Source organism: Octopus bimaculoides, chromosome 12 (assembly GCF_001194135.2).
Source record: "Octopus bimaculoides isolate UCB-OBI-ISO-001 chromosome 12, ASM119413v2, whole genome shotgun sequence".
Taxonomy (NCBI): domain Eukaryota; kingdom Metazoa; phylum Mollusca; class Cephalopoda; order Octopoda; family Octopodidae; genus Octopus; species Octopus bimaculoides.
This window is the reverse complement of record NC_068992.1, coordinates 8,131,396-8,144,572: the sequence shown is the minus strand read 5'-3', so window position 1 is coordinate 8,144,572 and position 13,177 is coordinate 8,131,396. Positions and strand designations below refer to the sequence as shown.

Sequence of the window (13,177 nt, the reverse complement as noted above, 5' to 3'; positions counted from 1 at the left end):
AAAAAAAAAAAGGTCTCAGAAAATAAAAGAAACAAAGCCGAAAAAATAAATATCCAAAATAAACAAGAAGCTAAAAATATATTTGGAACCAGAATCACAATACGATGCTTGGTTCCTATTGCAAGCAGCTGGCATCGATAAATAAAAATTAAAAAAAAAATAATAAAACAGCCATCTTACCATTGATGACAAGGAAAATAATAATAATAATAATAATAATAATAATAATAAACCTTTCCACTATAGTTAGAAGGCCTGAAATTTGGAGAGGGGTCTAGTTGATTACCTGAACCTCAGTTTTCGACTGGTTCTCAATTTATCAATCCCTAAAGGCTAAGTCAATCTCAGCAGAATTTGAAATAATAAGAACACTGGTTTCAAATTTTGGCACAAAGCCAGTAATTTGGGGTGGGGAGTAAAGTTGAATAGATCAACTCCAGTGCTTAACTGGTACTTATTTTATCAACCCCAAAAAAGGATGAAAGGCGAAGTCAACCCTGGCAGCATTTGAACTCAGAACGTAAAGATAAGCAAAATGCTGCTTGGCATTTTGCTCAACAAGCTAACAACAATTCCTCCAGCTTACCACCATAATAACAACAACAATAATGATAATAATTTCTAACATGGACTCAAATAAAGCCTTAGTTTTGGTGCAGATGGGGAAAGTCAATAAGATTGCTCTCCAATACTTAATTGGAACTTTATTTCATTGATCCTGGAAGGACAAAATGTAAAAGCCAACTTAGGAAGGATTCAAACTCATGATGTAAAAGTGTTTTGTCCATACTTGTGCCAATTCTAATATTCTTACGATCTTACCATTTGAGACGAAAAGTAAAAAGCCAAAAAGAACAAAAAGTATGTAAAAACAAAGAAAAATAGCCAAGAGAAAAAAGCCAAGTTATTAAAAATGAAATAGTCAGGCAATTCTAATTGTCCTGAAGCACCAAAGCAGTCTCACTGAGCCCTACTTCATACCTTCATCAGATACAAGTTTTAACCAAGAAGGAACCAAATGAACAGCAAAATCGCACAATAAAACTATTTTGAGCTATTGTTTATATCTGCCTAAATCTATGTATGAATGCATGTGTATGTTTCTATACATACATAGGTGTGTGTGTATATATATAATCCAACAAAGAACACCTCCTTTCTTAAGGCAATGTATGTTCATAACACACACGGTTTACTGGTGTAAGGGGACTTTGAGACATGCTCTTTCAACCTTATGGTGTGTCTCCTCAGTTGAAACTCCCCTGCTGGCCCTAACGAACAGGTAAATTAGTGTTTCGATTCTCACTATTCTGCATTCACCTCGTTAACTATCATCTATTTGGCAGACATCAGCATGCAAACACGAGCTCGTGCGCTTGTCAGATTCATCAGTTCAGCAAGGTAGCTGTGAGTGAGTAGACACAACAGGGTAGAAGAAACACTACGGTGTCTCAAACATACATTACATCAGTGGAACCTGCATGATGAACACAGATCTTCTAAATAATCAGCATTATTTACATCTGATGGATATTTGTCCTCATCTTGTTTGTTAACACAACGTTTCGGTTGATATACTCTCCAGCCTTCATCAGGTGTCTTGGGAAAATTTCGAACCTGGGTTCTCATTCCTCAGGTATTTTTTGGTGGTGTTGTTATAATAATAATAATAATAATAATAATAATTATAATTATTATTATTATTATTATTATTATTATTATTCAGATCACTGCTTGGAATCGAACTCGGAATCTTGGGGCTTGTAGCCCGCACTCTTAACCACTGAATAATAGTAATAATAATAATAATAATAACATTGAAAAATACCTTAGGAATGAGAACTCAGGTTCGAAATTTCCCCAAGACACCTGATGAAGGCTGGAGGATATATCAGCCGAAACGTTGTGTTAACAACAAACAAGATAAGGACAAATATCCGTCAAATGTAAATAATGTAAATAATGTGCATAATTCCTCATCTCTTAAATATAGGACTGAAAAATAATCAGGTATTCACATTTGAATTTGATAGAACGTATTAAGAATGACTAAATATATTTTATATATATACACACACACACACACACACACACACATGTACACACACATGTATACACACACACACACACACACATACACACGTGTACACATACTGTCATACATCTATATTCAAAAAGTCATGCATACCTACACACAAAAATAGCCCACATTCATTAATATATGTATAGAGTGTGTGTGTATGTATATATATATATATATATATACACACACACACATATATACATATACAGACACACACACACACACAGACTAAATATGCCAAAAAAAAAGTAGACAGTCCATATTAAAAGCCACAGTGAACTAAAGACACTCTATAGGGAGGAAATGTTTCTAATCAAAAAAAAAAAAAAAATCAATATGCATACACTGACACATATAAGTGACTACACACATACATATATACAGTTCATGTATGTATGTATGCGCGTATGCAGCGTCAATGCACGGGGGGAGATGAACAACATTGTATTACCTCGTAGTCAGAATCCGGCTGGTCAACGGAAAAGCGAGGAACGATGGAGCATAAGTATGCTTGGAGATAAGCAGTTGTCCACTGCCCAGGGTAAAGTTAGTCGGCCGGTTGGAAAACAAAATTGCAGACACATGGCAAGAAATCGCTCTATTTATTTATTTTATATAAAAGATCAGAAAGGAAAGAAAACAAAAAACAAAACAAAAAAAAAACAAAACAACAGAAAACATGAAATGCTACTGAAAATATACACACTGATAGCTACTAGAATAAAGAAGAAGTTTGATGGAGGAATAGTATGCAACAATAACAACAATAAGCTAAAACTGAAAGTAGAAAAATATTTGGTTCAGAATTAAAAAAAAAAAAAATATTTGGTGGCAGGTGAGGAAAAAGAAAGAAACTTATAAAAAAAAAAAAAGCAAAAAACAAACAGTTCTGAGTGAGCCAGAATAATCTGAGTAACAGATGACCTCAGAAACTGAGTAATGACTGACCTCTGGAATTACCATATACCTACCTACCTACCCTACATACAAAATAGAAAGTTCTGGTGTTGCTGTCGCCTCTGCCCACTATGCTATTTGGCTTTGGATGAATAAATTTAGCTGTATAAACTTCTATTTCCTACTCCTGTAGGTATATATACATGGAAATGGTTGGTACCCCTTAAAAAGTGAGTTCTGTGAGAAGTTGAATAATTTGAGTAATGAATGACCTCAGGAATTGCCATAATACACCTACCCTTATTATACTAAGTAAAAACTTCTATTGTTGCTGCTGACTCTGCCTACTATGCTACTTGGCTTTTGGTGTACTTAGGTAGTTGGTAACCAACAGACCCTATATAAATTTCTGTTACCTACACGGATTCAAAAACACTTGTTCAATGTTGTAGGCATATATATGTTGTTGTTTGTTGTTGGCACTCCGTCGCTTACGACATCGAGGGTTCCAGTTGATCCGATCAACCCAACCAGCCTGCTCGTGAAATTAACGTTCTCGGGGATATTCAGCGAGACACAGATTGTGACAAAACTGACCCTTTGAATTACAGGCACAACAGAAACAGGAAGTAAGAGTGAAAGAGGGAGCTACAGAATGTGGGTAAGGTTAAAAGAAGAAAAAGTTAAAAGAAACAATAATTATTTCTAACAGTCATAGGACTCAAATTTGGGAACAGGGTTAATTAGATCAACCCGCTTCCAGAGCGGTACTTTATTGTGTTGGCATTCAATGAAGATTAGTTGAGCTGGTTCAAACCCAACAGCAGAGACCATATATGCAAGAGCCAGATATTGATTCAAGATGTGATTTAATTCGACTAATCCATATTTTCAGACACCGGCCTTGCTAATTATGTCACTATGAAAGGTTCTTCCAATGTAACTGCAATGCTCCAATATCAATTCACATACACCATAACGATGAAAGACCAAGTCAATTAGAGCAACTAAACACGAGTGCTTCAGTAAGTCTACCTTCCTTAATAACAATAATTTCAACTTCATAACTTCATCATAAGGTCACAAGTTTTAGAGGCACAGACATCATCTATTTAGTAGTAGTAGTAGTAATAGCAGTAGTAAATACAAACTGCAAATCTCCATGTTAGAAAGCCAAAAATACAGAGGTGAATTAAATTTCAAATAATGCTATAATCTGTGAGTTCAATGACCAAATTAATCAATGTTTATAAATCATACTAGCTGGGGGTGAAATAATCTGGACACTGAGGTTTACAATTATTTATAAACTGATCTGTTTATTGTATCAGAGATTGTATATATGTATACACACACACACACACACGTGTGTGTGTGTGTGAGTGCACAAGTATTCATACAACACACAACAAACACACTGAAAATTAAAAACTGCCTGGCAGGGAAACTGAGGATTGTGATACAATCTCACTAATGCTATAAGAAAGCTTAATGACAGACACAAACAGTCTTACTTTGTATATATAAATACTCGGGCCTGTGAGGTGTAATTACATACGTATCCATATATGCACACATACACACACCAACATACATACATCATCATCGTTTAACATCCGTTTTCCATGCTGGCATGAGTTGGACGGTTTGACTAGGGTCTGGCAAGCCAGGAAGCTGCAACAGCCTCCAATCTGATCTGGCAATGTTTCTACAGCTGGACGCCCTTCCTAACGCCAACCACTCTGAGAGTGTAGTGGGTGCTTTTTACATGCCACTGGCACAGGAGCTAGTCGGGGCTGGTATCGACCATGTTTGGATGGTGCTTTTTACATGCCACCAGCACAGGGAGCCAGTCAAGCGGCACTGGCAACGACCCACACATGAATGGTGCTTATTGTGTGCCACCAGCATGGGAGCCAGTCAGGCGGCACTGGCATCAGTCACAACTACAATTTCCATTTGAATGCAGTTTGATTTGATTTTGATGTACTTGACTCAATAGGTTTCCTCAAGCATGGCATGTCGCCAGACAATCCAAAGGTACTTTTTTAAGTGGGCTGGTCATGCAACACTGGTGGAGGCTATGGTTGTGATCTCACTTTACTTGCCAGGTCTTCTCAATCACAGCACATCTCCAGAGGTCTCAGTCTTTCGTCAATGCCTCTGTGAGGCCCAACCTTTGAAGGTCATGCTTCACCACCTCAACCTTTGTCTTCTTGGGTGTCCTTCTACCATGGGTTCCTTCCACTGTTAGGGAATGACACTTCTTCACACAGCTCTCCTCATCCATCCGTAGTACGTGACCATACCAGTGCAGTCGTCTCTCTCTTGCACGTCAAATCCAATGCTTCTTATGTCCAACATTTCTCTCAGGGCACTTACACTCTTGTCATGGGTGCACAACAGCAAACTTGTTGATGAAAAGAACATTCTATCTCTATCACTTCCCAGTCAGAAGTTCTACTGATTACAGTACAAAGAACTAACAACTCCTTTATCAAATTGATTCTTTCAAAAGTTTATTTGTAGAGTTTATTCTCCTCAAGCAAACCAAATATTTCACAGATAACTCAGTAGCCACTTAGATCTAGCATAGCAGAATGGTTCTGTTAATATTCAACATTACAAGATATCTCACCTGTATTCAATATATATGAAGCTCAAAGAGAGAACCACAAAATTTTTTAAAAAGTTGGTTTTTTTTTTTAGTCCTAAATCTTTAGTTTATATTAATTTCTAACACAAGCAAAGAGTACAATATCTCAAATTTGAGAGGAAGGAACAACAGACATTTATATTGAGCAAGGTACTTGATTTGCACATCATTTTATTTACCCTGAATGGATGAATGTTGCAGCTGACATTGGCAGAATTTGAAATAAGAACGTAAAGAGCTAGAATGAATATTACAAGTAATTTGGGAAAATGGACATTCAAATTATAATCAATAAAATATAAATAAATAAAGGTCAATATATTAGTAAGAAATGTGATTATGAACCTCATCTTTATATCATTTACATTTGCAGCATATACCTGGTCTGTTTTCAGATATGTCTTGTTTAACCTAGTTTTATCGGAGAAGATAGTGATCCACACCCAAGAGGAACACTTTAGATTGATTCCAAGAAAGAGTTAAGTAAGGTAGACATCCACAGTAGATGAGGTATGTGAGAGTCTACTGCTTTAGAGTTCAGTGACACATTCTCTCCAATGGCATTTTCCTAGACACAAGATAACTGACAAACAATCTAGGAAAGATTATATCAGCAGCATACCAGTAAACTACCCTGATACAGGTTGAGTCTCCTGTTTGATGCTAGAGAAGGTACTGTTAAACACCATCAGTGTAGAATATCAAGGATTCACAAAAGGGTTAATAGGAACTGTCACTGATTTACAATTATTATCAGAAGTAACAGTAGCTAGGAATGTGTATTTTTTTTTTTTTTGGTTTCAGTCATTTGACTGGGGCCATGCTGGAGCACCACCTTTAGTCAAACAAATTGACCCCTGGACTTATTCTTTGTAAGCCTAGTACTTATTCTATCAGTCTCTTTTGTCGAACTGCTAAGTTACGGGTACGTAAACACACCAACATTGGTTGTCAGGCGATGGGACAAACACAAACATATATATACGTGTGTGTGTGTGTGTGTGTGTATGACGGGCTTCTTTTCAGTTTCCATCTACCAAATCCACTCCAAGGCTATAGAAGACGCTTGCTCAAGGTGCCAGGTAGTGGGACTGAACCTGGAACCATGTGGTTGGGAAGCAAGCTTCTTACCACACAGCCACTCCTATGCCTGTATGTCTATAAAAATATCATAAATCAATAACCACACCAGACGAAAAGCCTTGCAGCATTTAGTTACAGCCTACTAGAGTCAATTTTGACATCTACCTTCCAATAGTTGTAATGAAGTAGCTCTCAAGTACTGGGATTGGTGTTACTGACTGTGACCGTGTATCTCATTAGAAATCAACATAATTTTTTATCATTATTACTAATTACTATTATTATTATTATCATCAATATTGACAGAACATTGGTACAGTGGAAGACAGAAACATGTTGCAGTATTTAGTTGAATTCCCTTACTTTCTGAATTTGAATCCTATCAAAGTCAAATTTACCTTTCATCCTTCAAGGACGGATAAAACAAAGTACCAGCTGTATACTGTGGCCAATACGATTCAACAACTGCTTCTTTCTACAAAATCTGTATTATTGATTCTATGTGAAAAATCATTGTCATGATGCGAGTTTGTATCTTTTCTCACTAGCTTTGGTGAAGTTTTTTTTTAACTGTCGATTTGGATATCAACAAAATGTAGGCACAATAACTTAAGTTTTGTTTCGAAATAGCTAGGTGCCACAACTAGAGCTAACAACACAAGTGTGTAGTGAAAACAGAATGTATTGTCAGATAGATAGAGGCTACAAGCTATGAAGAATTATTAGGGCTTATGCAGCAAGATTTAACAAGCATCACGAACTCACACACTTGTGTCTCTCTTACAAAAATAAACAATATAATAAGGGCGCAAAATGCAAGTGAACAAGGTGGCACCCAGAGACTAGCAGAGGTGACAATCAAATTCTAACAATACCTCTATCAGAATTTCATAAATGAAAAGTATGTGAGTATATGCGCATGAATCCATATATATATATATATATATATATATATATATATATGTACACGCACAGATAAAACATTAGCAATGAACAGTGTGTGAATATAAGGTGCAAGAGATAAATGGACACTATACAAATAATGTGTTGCATACTCTTCCCTAAACTAAAAATTCATTAAAGTCAGAACAAATTAAGATAAAATGAAAATGAAGAGATAAAAAAAAAAACAATATCAACTAACAGAATAAAGTAAGAGAATTCAAAATGCTGATCACACTCCCACACAGACAATCGCAGACAAATCAGTTGACTGACTGAAGCCACAGGCAAGTTTTTTTTTTTCTTTTTTCTTTTAAGAGTGCAGTCAAAGAGATTTACGTAGTTGACAATAAGAGTTATGAATAATGATTGATTTGAGTTATTGTTATAATTGCCTTTCGTGGTAAAATAATGATCATTATTATTATTATTATTATTATTATTATTATTATTTGCATTTTAATTGTTTGTTTAAAAAGAAGAATCCATACACATTACTCCTAAACAAAGTAACCGGAATAGCTAACTTAGTGTGAGTGTTCATATAAGATGGTGGAAAAAAAAAATTCAAATGACGAATTTGTGGTCGATAAAACAGGAACCGATCGAAAAAGCAAACACTGAAGTCACTCTCCAACCTTCGAAACCAATAAAAGAATACATACACACGCTGTGAAGTTATAATCATATTACTAATGTAAGAGCAGTAACTCTTGCTTTATCTATAAAGTACTGCATATACTAATAAAACTTCTTGAACACATTTGAGTCAACTATGAAAATAAGCTTAACACAGTAATACAGACGGCATAGGTTTTTGATAGTTTCAGAAGGAAAATAGATTATTAGTAAATGAACTGTTCAAGATCCCAACATCATTGCTACTGGTACTTTAGAATCTGGTTTTGTAAGCACTATAATACTCAGTAACACATACTTGAATCAGCTGAAATGGTGTAATCAGTTAAATACAATTGAGATGACACTATCAGTTGAAGACCTATATGCTGACTGCCATAGATGCATTGAAATAAAATGATCATATATCATAGACTATTATAATATTCATTAGTTGTGGTGTTCACCGAAGAACCAAAACATTAATGCATTCAACTGACATGTACACCACGTATGAGAGATTAAAGCAGTGTTGTTCGAAAGAATAAACAAAATTTGAATTAAATCTTAACTTGGGAAAAAAAAGTTATGTTTTTTCACAAAATATAATCACAAAATTATATTGTTTGAATTGGGCCTTGTTTAATAAATACTTACGATTTTATGCCAACTTTAAGGTTTTTTGAAATTATTTCTTGTTTAGAATAAACAAAATAGTTATAAAAAAGTTGTGGTGAAGAGAGTAAATAAGATACTTTGTAGAGAATTGTAGACAAATAGAGTCAATCTAATGAAGATCTTGTGTAATATTTTTGTTTTGAACTCCAAAGAATTGTTCATAACATTGATATTGAAAAAAGTTGTTTGAAAACTAGAAGAGAAATTGTCAATGGAAGAGAAATTGTCAATGGAAAAGAAATCCCTTTGTCTGCATTTGTCTCTTGTGAATAAAAAAAAAAAAAACATCCTTGTGTAAAATCAATTCTGGAAACTCACCTGAGAGAAACATTCCCTTGTCTTTATGAAAAGAAACAGTGACAGGGTTGTGAGAGGCTATTATAGCATTGAAATATGAAAACAAACAGAACCACCAACCCTACTTTAAAAAAAACAATTTTTCAAGTCCTCTCCCCTGATAAATCAGTACCTAATTAGGTATGGGGGAAGGAGTTTTGTTTAATTAGCAATTAAACAGTCACTGTTTCTCAAGTATACAATCATATAATTGTGACAATACATACAGGAAATAAACTTAACATGACTGAGTTGAACGAGGAACAGTTAGTAGCTTTTAGTTGAAATGGGTCAGGCAATATTTAGCAGATCTCTATGGAAAGATGGACAAATATTTAGAATTAACTGGAAGGGTTGGGGCATTTAGCAGATTTAAATGCAATAGAAACAAAATGTAGAGACGTAGCATTTCTGTAAGATGACTAACATTTTCTAAACTGAAGCATGGCTTCAACTATGTTGAGAAAAAATCTAAAAAGTTTCTGTCAAACAGATCACACACACAAATAGAAAAGCAGAGAGTTTGATCACTAGGAAACTAAAATAGATATTTGTGTTATTTATTATATTATATTCAATGGAATATTGAATCAAGAACTTGCTTCATAAAGTCAGGGGTCTGTAACTAAGGGAAATAATTAGAGAGAAAAGCTTACAATGTTTTCCGAATTTGAAGTTAGTTGAAACAAAATCTAAAGTAGATCTATTTATACATTTACAAAAGAGAAATAATACTGTATATTGTTTGATCATGTCTCAGGGGCAGGACTTAATACAAATGAAGTGAAACAACCAGGACTGGCAAGGAAACTGAGCCTGAGAAAATGTCTCATGAGAAGGTGCCTTTATGATGCCCGTGACAGTAAGTTCAAACAGTGCAGTAATGGTGAAGTGCAAAAATTTCTGTAATTACCCAGTCTCTTCAGGAGTTATTTCTACCTCAGAATAGCAAGAATATATACCTATATGAATTTGGCAACAGTTACATAAAACTAAATACATACTGTATGATGTCCATGCAAATACTATATATATATATATATATATATATATATATATATCTCATCAATGCAGATATGAGTAGATAAAATGGAATGTCTGAGTAGAAGGAGATCAACATAATGAAACAGGTAGAATTATCTTATTTGAGAAGTTACTGTTACATTTCATAATAGAAATGAGTGAACAAGTATATAAGCAATGAAAAAAATTTTTGTTTTAAACTTTAGCACAAAGTCAGTAAATTTAGCGGGTGAGCTAATTAATTATAACAAGCTCACTGATATTTTACTTCTATCAACCTTGAAAAAAGGAAAGGCAAACTCAGCCATTGCAGGAATTGAGCTCAGAACATAAAGAGCCAGAAGAAATGCCAAGCATTTTACTCTTCTGCCAGCTCGCTACCTTATAAACAATATTAATAATATTGATAGTGGTACAGTGAATTAGATAGGAACCTTGCTCTAGTAATAGGCTGGAATTTATATCATATCAATGAAAGATAAGTTGAAACAGCATTTGTGAGATTCATCAATTAAATCAATTCTAGTAATTGACAGGTACTTTATTTTACTGACTCTGGAAGAATAAAGTACAAAGTTGACCTCAGCAGGATTTCAAACCAAAATCTAAAGAATTAGAACAACTGCTACAATGTACTTTGACCAACACTAAAATTCTACCAAAAAATAATTCCTTCTTATTACTACAAAGGTGACAGAGGAAGGATAATACAAGGACAGGCTTCAAAAAGCATAGATTTACACACAGAATACAAAAAATATAGTTCCAGGAGGAGGTCTGTCACCAAAGGCCAATCAAGAAACCCCACAGATCCAGAATTACTTAGATTACCAAAAATGTTTTTTTTTCTCCCAGCTGTATTCCTTGTGCCTTAATATTTTCCCCCCTGCCTTTCAACAAATTTAGTGGCGTACAGGAGCACTTCTTCCACCCTCACACAGCTCTCCATGTGGGAAAATGAATAAGTCGATGGAGGCTTGGTTGAAGAGGGAAGTCTATGTCCCGAGTCCTTTCAGTTACATCCATCATAGAAATTTATGTGCAACTCCATTTCTAACATAGTAATAACGTAATGAACAGACAAACGTTTGTACATCATTTTCAGTAGTGAAAGTCCTTCTACTAGTGTAAAAGTTAGTAAGCTTACTTAGTCATCAGAAGAGGTAAGATTAAATTCCCATCTCAGGATGAATTATTGCAGTCATCATCATCGTTTAACATCCGCTTTCCATGCTAGCATGGGTTGGACGATTTGATTGAGGACTGGCAAGCCAGAAGGCTGCACTAGGCTCCAATCTGATCTGGCAGAGTTTCTACAGTTGGATGCCCTTCCTAAAGCCAAATGCCCTTCAAAAAGTATCTAAGAATATTTCCTCCTCGTCCCCCTTATCTCTCTCTTAGACAGACAGACAGACAGATATATTGATATATTTTACTGGCAGATGAAACTTCACAGCTCTTTACCCCTGAGGTTTCTAATTTCCTGTTTGCAGATGATCTGATCCTTTTGTTTGTACTCAAGTGTTTACATAAACAGATATTGATTAATAAATAGACATAAATAGGTCTAATACAAGGATCCTAAGTCAGCTAAACATGAGATAGTTTTATGAATGTGCTCAATAAATAAGTTCACTTCAGAGCAGTGATAAAGATTGTTATGGGAAACATAAAAAAAGAGTTTAAGAAATCAGAATATACGACAGACAAAACAAATATACAAATATGTGGTTATTACTTTTATATTAGAGCATATATGTGTGTACAAGTGTGTGTGTGTGTGTGTGTGTGTGTGTGTGTGTGTGTGTGTGTGTGTGTGTACACAAACATATACACACGCAAACTCATAATATACTATATATACAAAACAAAATTGTGGATATAACTTTTGTATTGGAGCATGTGGGTTCACACATGGATTTGCAAAATCCTGTTAACAAGGGTTTACTAATTCTCTAACATTCAAACTGACATAACATGGGATGAGGACAGGGTATCAGCTAGCTAAACAGAAAGTGTGCAGACTGACAAAACTTACAATAGTTATGGCAATACTTTTATTTTCACAAACTTAAATCCCTATTGAACCATAAGGTATACTTTTATGCCAGCTTGTAGCAAGTTTTTCTCTGTGGCTGAGACACTCATGTTGAAACTTATGCATTTTTTTTGTTCAAATCTTCAGGAGACAACAATATGACAGAGGTGGTGGTGGGGAGATAAAAGAAACAATAGGGTAGGGGTGGGAAAAAGTGAAGAGGAAGGAGAAAGCTACTAACTGATATCTCAATCAACTCAAAGATAATTGAACTAAATATATATTTTGATTAACATATATAACAACAAAGTACAAACAACAGATAATATACAGATGGGAAAACAAAGAAATGTATTAGTAAAATTATGTATATATGCATGTATGCATGCATGCATGTATGTATGTATGTATGTATGCATGCATGCATGTATGTATGTATGCATGCATGTATGTATAAACTGCTTCCTTTAAAACTTTGTGCATTAAGATACACAAAACACACTGAGCGAAAGATTCAATATTGACTCTAGAATCAAAATTTATTTTATCAACAGTAGTTATTGGCATTGAAGTCTCACTGATATTGGCTTCTCAAAAACAGTAAAATTAGCATGAAATTTGCTATGGGATAGAGGTAGCAGCTTCTTGTACAGTAAACACAAAAAGATGGAGGGCCAAGTGGACAGTTTTGGTATACTGCAGAAGTATACAAAAAAATAACATCCATCAGTGCATATATTTTTTGTTTACTCCTTTTATACCAAAATGTTCTATGCCATCTGACTAACTGTACAAAAAACAGCTACTATATATATATATATAT

At 34.7% G+C, this 13,177-nt stretch overlaps 1 protein-coding gene across 1 annotated transcript in view; it reads right to left on the bottom strand.

Moving 5' to 3' along the window:
• The window catches only part of LOC128249214 (sorting nexin-2-like), a 36,445-nt gene that overhangs the window by 22,026 nt on the left and 1,242 nt on the right, over positions 1 to 13,177 (bottom strand). Inside the window, exons 3-4 of the mRNA XM_052972244.1 lie at positions 9,276 to 9,296; positions 2,535 to 2,615 (exon numbers count right to left, since the gene is read on the bottom strand). Of these exons, the coding sequence (XP_052828204.1) occupies positions 2,535 to 2,615; positions 9,276 to 9,296 (102 nt within the window). The remainder of the gene's footprint in view (positions 1 to 2,534; positions 2,616 to 9,275; positions 9,297 to 13,177) is intronic.